This window comes from Pezoporus occidentalis, unplaced genomic scaffold (assembly GCF_034315485.1).
Source record: "Pezoporus occidentalis ecotype Australia unplaced genomic scaffold, CSIRO_AGI_Poc_V1 ctg68, whole genome shotgun sequence".
Classification (NCBI taxonomy): domain Eukaryota; kingdom Metazoa; phylum Chordata; class Aves; order Psittaciformes; family Psittacidae; genus Pezoporus; species Pezoporus occidentalis.
Genome location: NW_026916030.1, coordinates 2,283,847 through 2,302,326, shown reverse-complemented (window position 1 = coordinate 2,302,326; position 18,480 = coordinate 2,283,847). Strand labels below are relative to the sequence as shown.

General features: G+C 57.0%; 1 protein-coding gene across 6 annotated transcripts; it reads left to right on the top strand.

Moving 5' to 3' along the window:
- The first annotated feature begins 1,590 nt into the window (after nucleotides 1-1,590).
- Nucleotides 1,591-16,704, top strand: LHX6 (LIM homeobox 6). 6 transcript variants are annotated; one of them, XM_062641382.1, is made up of 10 exons: nucleotides 1,591-1,688; nucleotides 2,191-2,331; nucleotides 2,497-2,679; nucleotides 2,753-2,874; nucleotides 8,083-8,303; nucleotides 10,823-10,923; nucleotides 11,012-11,107; nucleotides 12,931-13,105; nucleotides 13,776-13,871; nucleotides 15,546-16,704. In XM_062641382.1, exons 1-10 carry the CDS (start codon nucleotides 1,614-1,616, stop codon nucleotides 15,626-15,628), a joined length of 1,293 nt encoding a protein of 430 aa, XP_062497366.1. In that variant the 5' UTR covers nucleotides 1,591-1,613; the 3' UTR covers nucleotides 15,629-16,704. The 6 variants fall into 6 exon arrangements, with proteins under 6 accessions (XP_062497366.1, XP_062497369.1, XP_062497368.1 ...); XM_062641384.1 differs by having other exon boundaries at nucleotides 1,592-1,688; nucleotides 2,266-2,331; XM_062641383.1 differs by having other exon boundaries at nucleotides 1,593-1,688; nucleotides 13,776-13,879.
- Nucleotides 16,705-18,480: the final 1,776 nt, after the last annotated feature.

The window sequence follows — 18,480 nt, the reverse complement described above, 5'->3', positions numbered from 1 at the left end:
CTGTAAGTATGGAGGTTGCCGAGCTGGTGATGGGAAGGGGATCGGGGCTCAGCATCCGGCTCCCCTGAAGAGGCATTAGGGACTCTTCTGTGCCTCTCTTGCCCTCTTAGCGGTTTCTTTGCTTCCCCTGTATTTTCAGCATACCCCTGGGTATCAAGGGCAGTGGTCACTGTGTCCACAGTCAGGGTTTTTCCTCAGTATTTCAACACTTCCTGCCTATGGTGAGCCTTCCTCACTCGGGCCAGGTGTGAAGCCATGCCTTCACCCATGGGAACACGGAACGTGTCCAGCCCCCAGGTTTGGGATTGGGGCTGAGGTGCTGGTTGACACGCAGCCTCCTTATCACTGCCTCATACAAGCTCCAGCACTGGTGGAGGGAGCACACGGGGTGAGAAAGGGGATGAAGTTGGTGCTGATACCCAGTGCTTCCACTGCTGTGCATTCCGTAAGTGCTGTGTGGGCCGTGTGCTGGTGCAGGCAGCGTGTAGCTCACTTGGGAGGTCGATGTGCTCCTGGCAGGCAGCGAGGGCAGGACACCGGCTGCCCACAGGACCAAGACTTAATCCCAAGGCTGGATAAAGGCAGAGCCTGGGTTGATGAAGTCGCGCTGTTCCTGAGCCTGCTCTGACTTTGCAGGGCCTGGAGCGCCTGGTCTGTAATGGTGAGAGCAGAGAAAGCCACCACCGTCACCACGCTGTGCCACGGCTGCTCCAGCCCTGCATCGCTCTCGGATGCAAACAAAACCCGCGCTGTGCACGGGAGCAGGCAGCGTTCGTGGCTGTGTCCCTGTCAGCTCCTGCGTGTTCCTGCTGGAGCAGTCGGAGCTGATCCAGACCCCGCCGGTGTGGACGAGTGGTTTGAATTGTCCTTTCTCAGCACCGCTCCCCTGCACTTGTCCGTGTCCCCTCCGCAGAGCTGGCGGGCCTGGGGCTGAGGCTCCTGGGGGTTACTCGGCCTTTCTTGCAACCTCGATGTTTAAACCTTAATGTCTTGTATTTATTCTAAAATGGCTTTCATCTGATTTCCCTCTCGGTTAACAATTTAGCTGTCAAAACCAATAACGGCGAGGATCCATCCCCGGCCGCCATCAGCTCACGTTACCGTCCTGCAATTACTCCGTGGTGGAACCGCTGCCGGGGCTTTGTCGGGGAATTATCAGGTTACTAATGAAGGCCGGGCAGAGGCGGGCGGCCAGACGCCGCGGTGGTGGGTGCGATCTGCGCTGCCGCACCCGATCCCGCCCCGCGGGGGGCTCTGGGGCCGCGGCCGGTCCCGGCAGCGTGGGGCGGCGCTGTCCCGGGGCCGGCCCGGCCGGGGCGCCCCGTCGGGGCGGGCAGTGCCCTGCGGCGGGGGAAGGAGCGGCCCGGCTCTCGTGTTCCCCCCCCCCCCTCCTCGGCGGGCGGTGCCGGTGCCGCCGCCGCAGGTAGCGGGGCCCGGCGGGGCGGGCGGCCCCCGGGGCGCGGCGGGGGGGCGCCGCTTCCTGCCCGGCCCGCGGCCGCCCCCGGCGGGGGAGCGGGGCCGGCGCGGCTCCCCGCCCTTCCTGCCGCGGCCCCGGGACGCGCCGCCCGCGGGCACGGAGCGCGGCGGCGGGCGGAGCGGGGCGCGCCCGCCCCATGCACCGGAGCCATGAGGGCGAGCAGCCCCGGGGCCCGGGCCGCCGCGCCCCGGCCGGCGCCGAGGTGGGCAAGGTGAGCGCTGCCGGTGCTGCCGTCGGGGCCGGGAGCGGGGCCGGGCACCCCCGGGGAGGGCCGGTAACCGGGGCCGGGGCTGCGGCCGGGCGCTGCTCTCCAGCGCCCGAGGGGAGGATTTTCCATCCCGGCGTTTTCTGGGGCGTTTTGTGCTCGGCGCAGGGAGAGGGGGAAGAATTTCGATTTTTAATTACTACCATTAAAAAAATCAAATTTGCAATTCTTTGGGTGGCCTGATGGATTCCCTGATTGACAGCCGGAATTGACACTCTGGGTACCTCTTATCTCGGGCATTTACGGCAATTTCTAATTGCAGGTAGTTTGTGGGGTTTTTTCAGCGCTTTGGCTCGCATGGGAACCGAGCGATTACTTCAAGAGGCCCGGGTTAAGTGCAGGCAGGGGGAGAATTCAATCCACATTCAAATTGCTTCATTAAAGAGACGCAGCTTTTGTTGCAAAGGATTTAAATGGCCACTAGAAAGTTCTTATTTATTGTTTTGAGGCGGTTTATATAGGGTGCCCCGCGCTCGCCCGGCGCATGGAGCCGCAGCCTCCTTCTCCCGCTCTCTCCCGCAAGGTGATGCCGCCGGAGCCGCTGCCCAAGGGGAGCTCCCGCTGCCTCGACCCGCACGCTCGAGCCATGGTAAGCGGGGCCGGGGGCTGCGGGGGGACAGCGGGAGGTTGCGGGGACCCGCCGGGGGTTGCGGGGGATGGCGGGGACCTGCAGGGCCCGGGCTGCGGGGCGCTGCGGGGTGCTCCGAGGGACACCGGGTCCCGCCTGACGGCGCCGGGGCCGCTCTTCCCGCAGTCACAGCCCGACGGGGAGCCGCTGCCCGGCTCCCTGGAGAAGGAGGACGCCCGCTCGGCGCCCAGCACGCCCTCCACGCCGTCCGTCTGCTCCCCGCCGTCCTCCTCCTCCTCCACGCCGTCGGCCGGCAAGAACGTCTGCTCTAGCTGCGGGCTGGAGATCCTCGACCGGTACCTGCTCAAGGTGAGCGGCGGCGGGGGGCGGCGGGGGGCAGCGGGTGGTGGCCCCCGGGTCTCAGCCCCCTTCTCTGCCGCAGGTGAACAACCTCATCTGGCACGTCCGCTGCCTGGAGTGCTCCGTGTGCCGCACCTCGCTGCGGCAGCAGCACAGCTGCTACATCAAGAACAAGGAGATCTTCTGCAAGATGGACTACTTCAGGTAGGGCACATGGGGTTGGGGGGGGGGGGGGGGGGCAGCTCCGCTCTCCGGGGGGGCTCCGTGTCCTCGCCGGCTCCGGATTGCGGGGTGAAGGATCGGAGAAGCCGCCGGGCTCCCCGGAGCAGCCCGGTGGAGAGGCGTCCTCTCGGGGCATGGGGAGGAGCGGGGTTTGGGGTGCAACTGCAGCCCTTCCCGGAGGGGTTCCTCACCCCGGTTCACTGCCGGGGGCAGTGCCCCGCACCCGGGCTGTGCGGGCCGCCCCGAGCCACGCAGGGGAACGTCCTCTGCCCCCGGGAAGGGCCGGTTGAACGGTATCGCCTCGGCTTCTGCCAGAGGGGTGAACGTGTTCCTGTCGGTCTATGGTGCTGAGCGGCTTTTGGGAAGCTCTGTCTGCTGGCGCTACCGCAAATACCGGGGTGTCAGTGGCAGGAGAGCGTTAAAGAACCGAAACGAATGCCCGCGGCCGGGCGGCTGCCGTGGGGTTCGGTGTAGACCCGTGTGCCCCGGGGAGCGCATCCTGCCGGGGGGATGTTTCTGGCTGCGACCATCTCTTCGTTATAGACCTAAAACCACGAATTTCTCCCCAAAAAAATAGTGGCTCGACGGGATGGAGGATCCCGAGCTCCTCACTTGGGCTTAACTCAACATCAGGGCCCCCCGGTCCGGCTTTCCCCTTCCCACCAGGATGAGGGAATGCCGTTTGCCCCAGGAGGAAGGGGAATCACGGCAGGAAATGAGAATGACCCCTGCGGGGGGCTCGCAGCATCCCCCGGCCTCGGCGGAGCGGGTCGGGGCAGCCTGCGCGGACAGTGGGGCCGCGGGCAGGGAAATACCTGCGAGGTTTCGCCCATGGTTTGCATCGGGCTCCGGGTACCGGTTACCCGAGGCTCAGCTCCGGTCCCAGCCGGGAGCGGTGCCGCCGCGGGATGCGCGGTCCCTGGGCTGCCGGAGCCGGGTGCGGGGCTACCGGGAGCCGAGCGGTCCCGGGGGTGCGTGGAGGTGTTATTGGTGTTGGTGGTATTTGTGTTGTTGGTGTTATTATTTTTATCAGTATTTTTAAGCTTCTATTCGAGGGCGATTTCACCGAAATCTCCTTCACGCTCAGCAGAGAGGTTTAAGGAAGTCGGCGGTGCCGTTGTGCTGCTTCGGGGCACTTTCAGCGTTGTCATTGATTAATAACGGTTCCGATCTCGTTAATTTTGGTTTGTTTGGGGTTTATTCGTTGGGGATTTTTATTATTTGTAATTTTAATTTTTAACTTTTTAAGAGTGAACCTTTCCAAAGGGGGTTGTGTTTTTTAACGCAGCGGCTGGATTTACAAATTACCTTCGAGCAAATACAGCGAACAACATCTCTTAAATACAACCCCGTTTAGCGAGCGGACCCCTCCGTCCCTCCCGGGCTCTGCCCTTCGGGGAGCGGGAATGAGAACGAAAACTAAAACGAAAATCACTGAAAACACCGCAGGACCCCCCCCTTTCCTGGGGGGCTTCTTTGAGAGGGGGTGGGCGCTCCCAGACCGCGCCTCGCACTCGCCTTTAGCACAAAAAAGAGGGGATTTCGGGCTCTGCGTTTTCTATTTTCGGTGAACGCCGAGGGCAGCGCTCGGGGCCGCTCCGTCCCCCCCGCAAGCCTCCGGTCCGAGACTCTCGGCTGAGCTCTGGCCACCCCGATGCGGGGGTCGCTCCCGCTGCCCCCGAGGGCATCCCCGGTGCGGAGCCGGGAGCCGGGGTGGGTCAGGGCAGGCACCTCCCGGCTGCCCCTTGGCAAACCGGGCTCGGGGGCCGCTCACCCAGCCCCGTCCTGTGCCTGTGCGGCTCCTGGGAGCACCCGGCTCGCAGCTCGGTGATCCCGGACAGCCGGGACCCGGAACCTGACTCTCGAGGTGGTTCTTGCCGTGTTTATTATCCGCTGGGGATGAAGCGCGTGTTTGTTGCTTTACTTTACATAAAGCAAGGCAGAAAACCCATTGTAACACGTGCGGGGCTCCAGAACCACGGCAGATGGGAAGGGGCTGAGGGATGCGCTCTGCACCGAGCGCACCGCGGCTTTTATTGCACCAGCTCTAACTCCCCGAGAGTTTGGGGCTGGGGGTCTGTCAGGCGCGGCGCTGCCCATAGGCACTGCCCGACAGTGAACGTGTTCAGGCCTGGTCTGTCTGAGCTTTCCTTCCCTGCTCATGTTGGAGGCTGTGTAAGTGCCGACGCGGCTCCGCGGCCTCATGTGTATTTTAAGCAAACGCTGCTGTTTCCTGTGTCTTGTCAAATAATTCTATTTGGCATCCAGGGCTCGAGGAGAACCAGATTAAAACTGGAGCTCATTGAGCAGAACACTGCGTTCCCAGGCAATGCGAGGGCTGCTCACAGCCAAGCTCCCACGGGCTCGGGTCGGGTCGCAGGGAGGCCTGGTATGATCCCGGTGTGATTCCCGCAGCACCCTGCTGTGACCCCTGGGGATCCTGCCTCCATGGGCAGCCCTTGGGCATGGGAGTGTGGAGTCACCGGCTCTGGAATGTATCCCTAGGGGCCAGGGCAGCAAAGGAGCTGTGCTGCGGGTGGGCTCGGGTGGCTTCCGTCACCCCTTGCTATCATGTCCCGCTGGGTTGGTTCTGCTTGAGCATCACTGTGGCTCAGCGTGGAGATAGACTGAGGCAACCCACTGCCGTGGATTTGGGTCATGCCTGGAAGCCACAGCTTGACCATGCAGGCTGTGTTAGGGGCTTTCTGTCGAGTGGGCCCAAGAGGGGACAGGGATGCTCGGTGCTGTGGGTGGCCTTGGGTGTCCTTTGCCCTGTCCCTGCAGGCGGAGATGGCCAGCCGGGCCCAGGGGGCTGCGGCACATGGGTACCAGTGATGTGTGAGAGCCAGGATGCACCAGGGTGTCCTCTGCCTCTGCTCTTCCCGCGCCCCAGATGTTGCAGGCACCCCGGGCGGAGGCGGGATGAGTCTCTGGGATGAGTCTTTCCTGGTAGTGCTGTTGGCAGTTTCCACCTCCCTTTGGTGACCGCCATGGAGAGCTGGCAGCATCCGCTTACCCGACCACAGACTGTGCATGCAGGGTGTGAAACGATGGCTCCAGAGGTTGTGGATGCCCCGGCCTGTGCTGCAGCGCTGGGCTCAGAGAAAGCATCTGGCTCTGCGTCTCCTACAGCCCTGTCCCCATCCCTGCCAGAAGGGTGGCAGGAGCCATGCAGAGCCCCTGGTGCTTCATTGCCCTAAGCAGACGGAGCTCTCTGGGCTCTCACGGCCCTGCGAGCTCAGTGAACTGGGGTCTGTTTTATCTTTGAGCTGTTGTTTGCAGCGGTTTTGAGCTCGCAGGCGTATCACTCCCCATCCCTGTGCCGCTGGCAGTGTCGGTCCCTGCGGTGACGGTCTCTGTTGGGTGACAGTAGGGGCTGATGCTGGCCCTGGCTCAGCCTGGTCGCTGTCAAACCCGGTGCCTGCGGTGGGTGCTGGAGCAGATGTTGGTGCAGTGTTGGCGGCTGCCGGTGCCGCAGCCGGTGCAGCCCCGGTGCCTGTGTCTGACTGCGGAGCCTCAGCCTCCCGCTGGGCACTGCCGGTGCCGTGGCTCTGTTGGGGATGGTGGTGTCAGCCCCAGGCTGCGCTGCTGCCCCCCAGGAGCCAGCACCAACTTGGGGATCGCAGGGGGACACCGTGCTGTGGGTCTGGGGTCACTCGGGTGTCTCCCCTTGTCCCAGCTGGTGTGTGATGGGGATGGGGACAGGTGCCCTCCCCTGCGTGGGGCCCTGTGCCTCGGTTTCCCCCCATCCCCAGTGATGCTGGGATATGCGCATCCCTGCGCTGTGTCCCCCCTCCCCGCAGCAGGCTGGGATCTGCGCGGGGAGCAGCGATTACCACGTGCTATTAGCCGGGTAAGCCTGCCCCACGGTTGATGCCGTTCAGCGAGTACGACTGTTTACATAGCACATTGTTCAAAGTAATTCAATTTACAGGAATGCTCTTTACTTCTAAATAAAAAATTAATACAGTTCTTTTGTTTGTGCGTTTATATAAACGAGCTGGCACAAAGTCAGTTTGCAGCGTTCCCATCTGAAGTAAATTAGTGAAGTCTCTTAGCTAAGTCTCTGTATAATTTCAGCACGAGAAATGTCCTCTCTAAAGCAGCCCTTTTATTTTCTTGTTAACATGTTTTCCCCCTGGTCAGCTATGGTCAGGCTGAAACATTCAAACCTTTCTTTTCCTCCCAAATAGTTTTGCCATTACTAATTCCAGCCCAGGACTTTCTGCATCTTGCTGAGTCCAGGGCAGGCGGCAGCTCTGCGGCGTGGGGCCGGGCATGGGCAGCGTGTGTCGGGCTGACCTGGGCCCCTCCATCGCCCATCTGCAGTGATTGGAACGAAGGGTTTGCCGTGTGGGGGTCTCCTGGTGCGTTTGTCTTGGGGGTTTGTGCTGGGGCTGAGGATGTTGGAGCTGCTCGGGCAGAGCTCCCAATGAGCGGTGCCAGCAGTGACTGCACTGGAGGTGTGCGGGGAAGGCAGGGGTTGTGATCAGGGCTGTATCAGAGCTCTGCAGTGTCGGAGATGCTCGCTTCTCCCACGCTGCTCTCGCTGCTGCTCATCACAGTGATTTCTTTAAGCAGCGGTAACACTGAAATGCAGAAGCCAAACCAAAGCCGTGCCTGACCCTGCCTGTGCCACAGGCAGCATGTCCTGGCTGGGCTGGGGTGCAGGGCCATGGGGGCCCCATTGTCCCCATGAATTATCCTGGCAGAAATGGTGGGGTTTGAATGCCCAATGCAGGGATCCTGGCCTCTTGCTGCCTCTTCCCAGCGTAAGTCGCCTAAGCGTGATCATCATCCTCTCGCCGTGAGGAGACCTCTTGGTAGGAGGAAGAAGCAGATGCCTGGGCCCGTACGTGTGAGGAGCACACACATGTTTTGATTTATGGCAATGGGAGAGCCCCCGCTCTGACACAATTTCCATCGAGTCTTACACTGGCTGTTATCGAAATAAAAAGCCCACGGGTTTGGAGGCTGATTCATGGCGGTCCGTGCGTCACCTCAGCCCCTCCGCTGAGGCTGCAGGGAGTCACGTACCGCTGCCTGCACCGCGGGGCAATGGCACTGGTGGGGTGGTTTGGCTGCAGCGCTTTCCCTGCATGGGTGTTGTGAATGGAGCCAGTGATGGGCCCTCGCCCTGCCTTGCCATCACCTCTGCCTGCTCTCACCCATCCTCTTCTCCTCCTGCAGCCGGTTTGGTACCAAGTGCGCCCGCTGCGGCAGGCAGATCTACGCCAGCGACTGGGTGCGGCGAGCGCGGGGCAACGCCTACCACCTCGCCTGCTTCGCCTGCTTCTCCTGCAAGCGCCAGCTCTCCACCGGCGAGGAGTTCGGCTTGGTGGAGGAGAAGGTGCTGTGCCGGATCCACTACGACACCATGATCGAGAACCTCAAGCGAGCGGCGGAGAACGGTACGCAGCCCCGACGCCGCGGTCGTGGCCTCACCCCCGTCACGGTGTGCCAAGTTGGTCCTGTTGTCACCAGAACAGGGTGATGGGGAGCGCTGGGGGGGATTGGGTGTGAGGCCCTGGGCTGGCAGGATGCTCATGCGTTGACAGCGCTCACAGAATAGTTAGGGTTGGAAAGGACTTTAAGATCATCTAGTTCCAATCCCTGTGGCTCGTGGCAGACCCGTGTCCACAGGCAATGCCGGGGACAAACCCTGCAGCCCAGCGTGCAGTGCGTGAGGAGGCCACTGGGGTTTGGAGGCTGTGAGTCATAAATGTAGAAGGTGGGAAAGCTGGCCATGGGACAGAACCTTCCCATCATTTTCCACCGCCCTGCCCGCCCAGGGATGTGCTGCTCCCAGCCGGACCTCGCCGTTTGCTGCTGTCCCTGCTGCCAGCCTCTGCTTTCCCAATCCAACCAGTGACACCGAGCTCATGCAGTGCTGCAGCTCCCATCGCCTTGAGCCCCCATGCTCCTGCATGGCAGCAGCCACAGGGGGATGCTCAGACCAGTGGGGCTGGTTCAATGTGGTGCACAGAGAGGCCGGGCAGTGCTGGGGGCTGTCCTGCACTGGGAGTGCCTGAGATGTGTTCCTATGGCAGCGGCTGCAGCTCAGCGGAGCTGGATGCTGTTGGAGCTTGGCCGTGCTGGAGAAGGGGGGAGCCAGGCTGAGTGCTGCCCATGGTCTGGGGCTGAGGCCGGGTTTATCACCCCTATGGGAGCAGTGGCTGCTGCGGATGTGAGGCTGTTTGCACGTGGGTGCTGCACTGGGTGAGAGCAGGGTGCCAAGGATGCTGTGCAGCCTCAGAGTCAATGAGGGAAGTGCCCAGGGCCACCTTCTTACAGGCTCCTATGCCCGGGACTCTTCTGGGGCATCACCCTTGGTCAGGAGCAGGACTCCAGCCCTCTGTGCTTGGTGGGCATGGGGAGGCAAACACCATGTCCTGGCCCATGCAGCATGTGGAAACCATTAATCAACCTGACATGGAAATAATGTGTTTCTGTTTACAGTGTTTGAGTAAGAGGATAAAAACAGAGTGCCCGCTTGGGCTGCGAGGGTCCCGGCTCGGGATGGGGCTCACAGCCTGTTGGTCCATATGGTCAGCTGCTGTGGAGACATGAGTGAGGCGGTGGGGAGCAAGGATGAAGGGGGAAAGGGTGCATGGCCTGGAGGAGCAGGCTGGTGCAAGGTCACAGGGACTGGTGCTGGGGGGTCCTGCAGGGCTCTTAACCCAGCCAGGAGCTGGGGCAGTGGGGTTGGTGCTGCTCATAAGGACCTGCTGGTGTGGGCTGAGTCCCAGCGGTGTCAGAGAGTGCTGGGGCATGTGGTGAGCGTCCTGCATCCAAGTGTCCCCTGGTTTTGAGAAGTGAATGGGATTGCTTTGGAGAGCTGCAGTTGCTGCGGAGTTGGAGGGCCATGCTCCCCCCCTCTAGTAATTACCCAGCAATTTCTTCTGCACATGAGGTTTTACATACAAGAAAAATAAACAGATGTTGCTGAAGTCAGAGTCCCATTCATCATCCGAAAAGAACAAGTCAAACTATATGAGAAAGTCCTTCAACTCAAGCCAAGACAATCACAGCCTGGTCCAGCTTGCAGGGCGAGCGCCGGGTTGTGCAGGCGCATCCTGGGAGCAGGGTGAGCGCCAGCCCTGCTCAGGCATCCTCCCTCATCCATCCCTCATCGGTGCTGCACTGCGCTGCCGATGGCCGGGCAGGGCACCACAGGGGCTGCACGGGGACCCCAGCGAGGATCCCTGCAGGCTCCGTAGCTCTGTGACATGGCTGGGCTCATCCTGATGCCATGTTTAGCAACTGCATGGACAGCGTTTCCCTGGTGTGTCCCCGTTGGTTTGGTTGCTGTTCAGAGCTTGGGCACCCCAAGGCCATGGGGATGGTGCTGCTCCTGTTCTGGGACCCAGGAGGAGGAGGAGGTCAGAGTGCTGTGAGGATTTGGGGCTGGGGAAAGGAGTGAAATTGTGTCTGAGCAAATGAAATGACTGATGGAGGGCAGCGTATTCAGGGGAAGATGGGGTCACAGGGAGCAGTGTGGGGCAGGAATGAAGGATGTTGGCGAGCCCAGCAGGGGCAGGGTCCATTCCAAGCCAAGTGGTGTGGCCAGGTCAGGGCCAGAAGGACATCAGTGCTTTCCATCACACACCACGGTGACACCCATCTTCCTGCTGCTGTTTCCCCATCCCTCATTCCCCACTGCTTCATTTTCCTTAATTCAACAGTGAACTGTTCAGGGCTCCTGGTGTCTCCTTCCTGGTGCATGGAGGAGCTCAGTGACCCTGGCAGCTCACAAGCGGTGGCTCCAGCTCTGCTCTTTCTGCTCCTGCTCGCAGCAAGGGATGCAGCGGGTGCCCTATGCTGCGATGCCAGGCTGTTGTCCCCTGCTCAGGCGGCCATTGCACACAGGGGCAGGTGGTGAGCAGGGCAGTGCCTGGCCTACAGCACCCGGGGGTCTTCTCTCTCGTAGGCAATGGGATCACGCTGGAGGGGGCTGTGCCCTCGGAGCAGGACAGCCAGCCAAAGCCAGCCAAGAGGGCTCGCACCTCCTTCACCGCCGAGCAGCTGCAGGTAGTGGGGCTGGGCCGGGGTGGGGGGGGGCTGGAGGGGCTGTGGCTCCCTGGCCTCATCCTGACCCCCTTTTCCCTCCCCTCCGCAGGTCATGCAGGCACAGTTCGCTCAGGACAACAACCCCGATGCACAGACGCTGCAGAAGCTGGCAGACATGACGGGGCTCAGTCGGAGAGTCATTCAGGTGAGGGGCAGGCACCATTGGTTGAGCAGCCCCAAGCAGGGCAAGGGAAGGGGCAGAGGGGGTGCACCAAAAGGCTGGTATTAACAGAACTCATACCCCTGGAGCCCCTCGCTCCCGCACATCAACCCGGGGACTTGCAGCATCCAGCAGCTTCGTGCTGCCTCACCGGTGTGTTGGCTTCACTGTCTCCTATAGCAATAGCAGCACCATCCTTCCCCTGTCTCACTTGTGGGTTTTCTATTTGGTTTTCCCTCTTACGATGCAATGGGTAAACCCAACCATACAACCCCAGCCAGTCCCAGTAAACTGCCTGGTGGGAAAGCTGCTGTTAGCACGTGGTCCTGGAGCTCTGTGCTCTGCCCTGGCACTGCGGGTGCCTCCCCACCTTCAGCAGCCATCCCAGCGTGAGCAGGCAAAGCCGGCTCACTTTGGGAAGCATTGGGATTTACTCAAAGGAAAGAAGGGACATGGTGGCAGGGAAGTCCCAGCACTTGTGCTGCTTGGGAGGGGAGGGAAAGCTGTGCCATAGGGACTGAGAGAATTCCCCCTCTGCAGCTCCCCGCTCCCTGCCTCCGTACGCAGTCCCTCTTTGCCCCTTGGTGACACTCATACCCTTCACTTTAACGTTCTGCTGACGCGCTTTCTGCATACAATAAACCACGAGTGATTGAAGTAAACCTGGAGCTTTCATCCAGGATTGTTTTGCCAGCGACACAGTTCAGTTCCATGTGTGAAAACCTGGCTGGGGGCTCAGCGATCGAGGCTCTTGGTCAGGCTGCGGACGAAGCCGGCTGCACGCTGGGCTCTTTCTGATGTGGCTATTTTCTAAAGGCACTTTCAACAGGAAACCATTTGTCAAACGCTCACGACTGTTTCCTTCTCTGTGGTCCGGCGTGCTCGGCCTCAGAGAGCTGAGCTCTGCTCAGCCGTGGGGAAGGTTTTCACTTCATCTAGCTTTAAGAGTCAAGCATAAGAACGAAATCACTGCATTAGCATTGGAAACCCCCCACCTCCATGCGTGTTTTAACTTAGGATGTAATCCCCTAAATATTCCTTTAATTAAAAGCAGTGAGATATGGTCAGAGGGTTCATACCTGCTGCTCATATGGACTAGGGCTCTACCCTACCACAGTACCCTCCTTTCTCGGCTTTAATATTCTGCTGATGTAGCTTTTGAATACAAGAAAGCACAAGTGATTAAAGCAGTATTGTTTTCATCATCCCTAAAGCCACAGGTTCTCCTATTCAGTTTTGTCTCCCCTGTCCTTGCTAATGCTCAGACACCTCCCAGGTAATCTCAGCCCTGCTTTTAGGGCAGGCTGGGGATGCAGGTTAGAATCTAAGTAGGACTTTGAAAGGCTCTCCCATTGTTTGCAGATGAAGCTTTCTGTGTGCAGGGTGCTGTTACCCAGGGCTTTCACGTCCCTTTGAGCTCAAGGAAGGGAACAGTGTGATCATGAATGTGAGTTCCTGCATCACCTGGTCAGGGTGTTTCATTCAGTGACAAGCTTGAAAGTTTTAATTACCCTAATAAAGAACAGTCTTGGTTTTGACCAAGGCAAATCAATAGTAGAGATGCCACGTCAGGCATCCTAATGTCTGTACTGTCCTGAGACAAATCTCTTGCTCTAAAGAGTGTAAAACAAAGCTATGGAAGCTGGTGGAGCACTGGTGAGGTGTTTCAGTGTGCAGATATCTAGGTTTGAATCCTTCTTTCTTTTAATACTTGGAAGAGACACCCATCATGGGTCTTGGTGAAGGACCAACACGCTTCAACCCAATTCCCTCTCCACCGACACATCCTTTGCTGCTCTTTGTTCCAGGTTTGGTTTCAAAACTGCAGAGCCCGCCATAAAAAACACACCCCGCAGCACACGGTGCCGCCCTCGGGGGCCCCCCCATCCCGCATCCCTTCCTCGCTCTCTGATGACATTCACTACTCGCCCTTCAGCAGCCCGGAGCGGGCCCGCATGGTGACGCTGCACGGATACATAGAAAGTAAGAGCCAGCAATGGCAGCGGGTGCCTGGTTGGGGTGGCAGGGCGGGGGGATGGCACCGCAGCACAGAGCGCTGTCAAACCCACCCTGGTGCTGCGGGTGCGTGGCTGGCGCATGAGCTGCTGCTCCTCGTGCTCTGGTGATCTGTGTCTTTGGGGGTTTCTGAAGGGCTGTTAACCAGGAAGCCCCAGATGAGAGGAGGAGGAGGGCAGAGGGGCTGCTGCAGCCTCTTTCCTTCCGTACCTCATCCCCAGGAAAGTCACTGCCCGGGTTTTACCTGCCTGGTCCGCGGCCCTCCTCGTGTTTTCTTTGTCATGGAGAAGAGATGTGAATGTGCCCTGTTGAGCTCGGTGGTCAAGTGGTCTCCTTCCTGCTCACAAGATCAGAGTTGCTTTTCCTAACGGTTGCTAAGCGCCAGTGCATCATTTGTGAGTGGTGGGCAGCTTTGGTCACTCCTGGATGGAGGTTTTGGCTCCATGAGGCTTTTCCCCTCCCTTGCCCATGTGAGCTGTAGTAAAACATGGCTCCTGCTGCCTCTCTGCCTGATCCACTGGGTACCTCTCCTTCCATGCGTGTCCCAGGCTGCTTCCCATGTGGGAGCCTGACCGTGCCGGTTGCAGGGTGTGTGTTGTTTGTAGTAACAGAGGCTGAAGCCTCTTCTCATCCACAGGTCAGGTACAGTGTGGACAAGTGCACTGTAGACTCCCCTACACTGCTCCACCAGTGCACCTCAAAGCAGACATGGAAGGACCACTATCTAATAGGGGTGAGAAGGTAATTGTAGTCCCTGTTTCAGGCTTTGGGGCCAAACCTCCACTGTAGCAAAGATTTTTGTGTACCATCATTGCCACTGCTGTCTCTTGTCAGCATCACTGCTTCTCCATGATCTCTGGCAGCTGCTGCCCACTCATGTGTCTTTCCTTAATTTTGGTGGCCCTAGATTGATGTACCAACTGTCGGTCAAAACGGCATCACTTTGTTCTTCACTGAATACCCCTCGTTGTTGTGATGTGCTGGGGTTCTGTGCCTGCATTCACGGAAGGCTTTGGCATCTTCCTACCTAAACTCTCTCTCTGATTTTCCATGAGTTAATGGAAAAGATTCATTTCTTGGGGATTCCAGTATTGCTTAAAAAAGGAACAACTGGCTCTTACAATACCTGAAGTAGGAATGTTATTTCACAAGGCCTGGCCAGGAAACAATATTCATAGACTCATGGACTCATATTGCATGTTGATCTGTTCTGCTCAGCACTTAAAGCATCTGTCTGGTCTAACGCAGCTTATTTGGGGGCAAGACTTCTGAAACATGCTTTAGGCTCATAAGACTTGATTTGTGATTCTAGTTCAAGTGACTTCATTTTGAGGAAACACTAAACCTTTGGCAGCTCTTACTGGTTTTAGCTTTTGTCTTTACTGTTCGAAGTTCGCAGCATCTCTCTTTTCAAATCTCTTTTCAGTGCAGCAATGGGTTTTTGATCTCTGTGTTGATAAGCACAAGCAGGGGCACAGCAAAGGTACTTTTTCAGTCTAAATGCTACCATTTAGTCATGATAACCTGCACAGTGAGCTGGAGGGTTTGCAGGAAAACCATGATACTGTCCTGTCATTCAGAGAAACTTCCTGCAGCAAGGAGCTCCTGTGATTTAAATACAATCACTTGCTCACAACTGTTGCAAAACTGGGTTCTTGGGACATGGAGCTGCCCCTAACCAGCTCCTTTTCCAAACGATCAATCCCTTGCATGTTGAATTCTTGAAACCTGGAGCAGCCTTTTTCCACATCCAATGTTTTTTAAAAGCAATGATAGCTGAGATCCTGGGAAAACACATGTAAATGCAAAGTCTCTGTTTCCCCCTGCACATAGGGCATCTCCCTCCTCCTCTCCTCGAGGAGTACCCAGTGCAGTGGCTATGGGAGAACTGTGTAGTGACCAGCTCTTCCCCTGACTGATAGTGAGGACAGACGCTGTATGTGCAGAGCAGTGAGGCGTAGTGGTTTAAGGGAAGCTTGCGTTGATCAGCAAGGGAGGTGGATAGAGCAAGGACTGTTGTAATGGCCTTCACCTTTCTTGGTAGCTGCTGTATCACAGAACGAAGACATCAAATCCAGTTTACAGCGTGTTGCACAGGCTGAGATGGTTTCACAGCTACAGCTGTGCCCGAGGTGCACTGTTCTCTTAGGGTTTGTGCTGCCATAGTCCCGTTCCTCCCGCATGGGCTCCTTGGCTGCTGTGCCTGCCTTCCCCAGCCAGCTCCGTTCCATGGGCAGGGCTGGCGGATCCCGGGCAGACAGTGGTTCCAGAGGGTTTTTCCATGAGGAAGCGGCTGCCGCAGTGGAGCACGTCTGTCCTGTTGGTCGCTGAGAGCACATTTCCATGGCGAGGGCTGTCTGTCTGTGTCTGAAAGCAGCTAACGCTCGGTTCACGTTTCTCCCACTAGGTCATCCTCTTTCAGTACTGACTGCGCGAACTCTTCCTCATCTGCCCATGGCGCTACCAGCACCACTGCCCCTCAGCCGCTGAAACCCAGCGTCCAGCCCAAGGCAACTGTTATCAGTCATGCAGGAGAAACTCAGACCCAGCATTCTCAGTTCTTGCCATTGACCAGCACCTAACATCCACTATTATTTCTCCAGCGCCACTCTGTGTATGTGTGTGTTGAGTGCAGAGTTCCATTTTTCACTTGTTTCTTGTGGACTTGTAGAATGACCGTGAGTCTCTCCAAGGCAATGCCAGACACAGTCAGAAGTAGTGACTCTACTGTGCTTGCAACTCTTGCTCCCAAACCCATGGGAATACGAACAAACCAGAACATGCTGAGTCTCGGGGAGGGGGTCGATGATCACCTCTTGAACATAAAGGAAGGAGGAATTTACGTGGTTTGGCCTGATTCTCGTTTTGCACCAGTGAAGCGCTGTCGGTTCCCGGACGTCCCTCCCGATTTCCACTTGCATGTGTGAAATCTGAAATGAGCTTTTTGGCTCAGCAACGTGATATATACACAGATCTTCCTGAGCCAAACTCGCAGGTAGCTGAGACTCCACTAAGTGGAAAACGTTGATGCCAGCTGGAAATAGGCAGTTTTTTCTTCCTCCTCAAAGTGCTTTAGAATCACTTGTCCTTTGATCACTCTAAGGTAAGTAAATCTTAGTGGGTTTTCCCCCCCGTTTTATAGGAGGGGAAACCAAGGTGTCCTAAACTGGGAAGAACCGTGGGGGTTGGCGGCAGAGCCAGGTTGAACACCCTGAAGTTTTTGATTGCTGACTTGTTCTTAGAACACTGAGTATCTCTCTCCTTCTCTCCGAGCCATCTGCCAAATCTTGTTTTTTTACTCTTGTTCTTCATTAACAAGCTACTTTAATTCCTTGAAGTCACGTTGGATCACAAATGGGTGGTTGCAGAATGTACCTACACAAACCCCTCAGACACTCCATACGCTGGGAGTGGGAAATCCTCAATGGAAGCTGGTTGTGAAGGCCTAGAAATGTTCTGCCCTGGTGCGGACCCAAGTTCAGTCGGTGGGAACCGTGGGGTAGAAATGGGAGATTGGTTAAAAGGCAAAACCCTCGGCAAAGCCAGCAGGAAGAGTCCTAGCTGAGTGGACATATTCCTTTGTCTGGCAGCATCGTTCCCATTCCCTCTGCCCTCCTGTTATTCCCCATTGCTGGAATATGGCTGTTGCTGCTGCCAAGTCCTTGGAGGAAGGCGCAGCCCGGGAGGACTGCTGCTGGCGGGGCAGGCACCGCAGGGCTCGTCGCAACAGCAAAGGAAGTGCTCAGCAATCTGGCCCTAAATCAGGAAAAAAGCTCTGAAATGATCCTTCATTGATGGCAATAACAAAAAGTAAACACGTAACCTTTGCCAGCCCCTCTCAGTTTGCACCAAGCCAAGAGCAGGTCTGTAACCAAACCTCTCTCCACGCAAGCACACGGGTCTGTCTTGCTGCTAAGTGTCTGTGAGGCTGCGTTTCCGAGAATGTGAAAGCCTACTATGAGCCACAGTTAGTGTGTAATATGATTGAGCTGTGCCTGAGGACCAGGAGACAGGAATCCACCCGTTGCATAACTTGTTTTTAGTTTGAACTCCAGATACGTGTCTTTTTCTCCGTGCATCAATCTCCATTGGGTAGGCAGCCGTCCCAAAGGCTTGGCCAGCCCCTATTGCACACGTGGCAAGGCTGTGCCCGTGAGCTGTGTGTGACACCCATGGCCAGACATGTGGCTCCAGCTATAATCAATCACAAGGTGCGCTAGCTGCTCTGACCTCATGGGGAACGGCATCAGGAGATGTGGATGTCTGATGAGGTGGCCACCAAGAGGTCTTTGAGAAGTAACTGAGTACAAACGTGCATTGATATTTGTTGGAGCAAATATATATATTATATATATATGTCTGTGTATGTATGTATGTATGCACACGCAGAGGTTTGTGTGTGTGTATATATATATATATATTAAAAAAATACAGAGAGACAGAGCGTGATGGTAATCCCTTGGACAGTAAGGCCAGTATTCTATCTGCAGCTAGCAGCTCTACCCCCAGTTTAAAATAACATTTGAAATTAAGTCCACAAAGTAGTATTGTCACCTCCTGACATGTGAATAACTATTTCCAGTGTGCAGCCAGTGACAAGGCACTCCCTTATGCCTGACCTGACTAGAGCCGCCGCTACAGAGGTGTCCCCTCAAGGAGGGGACAGTCACCAGTTGTACCCATTGCAGTCATTGTTGTCCTTTTTGTAGCCCTGAGGGAAGGATGGGTGTCCCTTTGTTGGCTGTTGGTGGTGTTTGTTATTGCAAGGCTGGGGTGGATTGCTGTGTCTGCATGCAACAGCTTTAAGATGCTGGTCGTGGTCGGCAGGGTCACTTCTCCATTTGTGCTCACACATCCTAAAGAGCGTTTCGTTGTGGAATTAGTGCCATAAATGAAGGGGTAGTTGTTTGGTTTAAGACCGAAGGAAAGACTCCAGGCTGTAACTTGACCTGACCACAGTACTTGAGATTTCCACAACTGTTTTGTTGAGGGAGAAAACGTTTTTCTGATGCATTTCTCTTCTGTCTCGGCGGTGCAATGAAAGGGAAACTATTAAATATGTATCTGCTCAATATCAACTTCCTGATCAAAAAGAACTCCACTTGTGAAATGTACTGTATAGCAAAGTGTGTGTAACTGATACCACTGACAGGACTGGAGTGCAAAGCAGAGGGAGCATCGGTGCTTCTCTCCAGTGGAAGTGGACTCACCACCAGCCCGTGGGGTGAACTGCCCCGCACAGATTGTGCTCCGGGGCACTTCCCCCCATAAGTAGCCAGGAGCAGCTTTGCTAATTCAGAAATCAGGCTCTGTTTATATTAAGCCCAAATTGTTTGCAAAAA

Excerpts from the sequence above, each read along its gene's own strand:
- LHX6 (XM_062641382.1), top strand. The coding sequence starts at position 1,614 with ATGCACCGGAGCCATGAGGGCGAGCAGCCCCGGGGCCCGGGCCGCCGC. Across the intron at positions 10,924-11,011 it reads TCACCGCCGAGCAGCTGCAG|GTCATGCAGGCACAGTTCGC; the intron begins GTAGTGGGGCTG and ends TCCCCTCCGCAG. Across the intron at positions 11,108-12,930 it reads TCAGTCGGAGAGTCATTCAG|GTTTGGTTTCAAAACTGCAG; the intron begins GTGAGGGGCAGG and ends TCTTTGTTCCAG.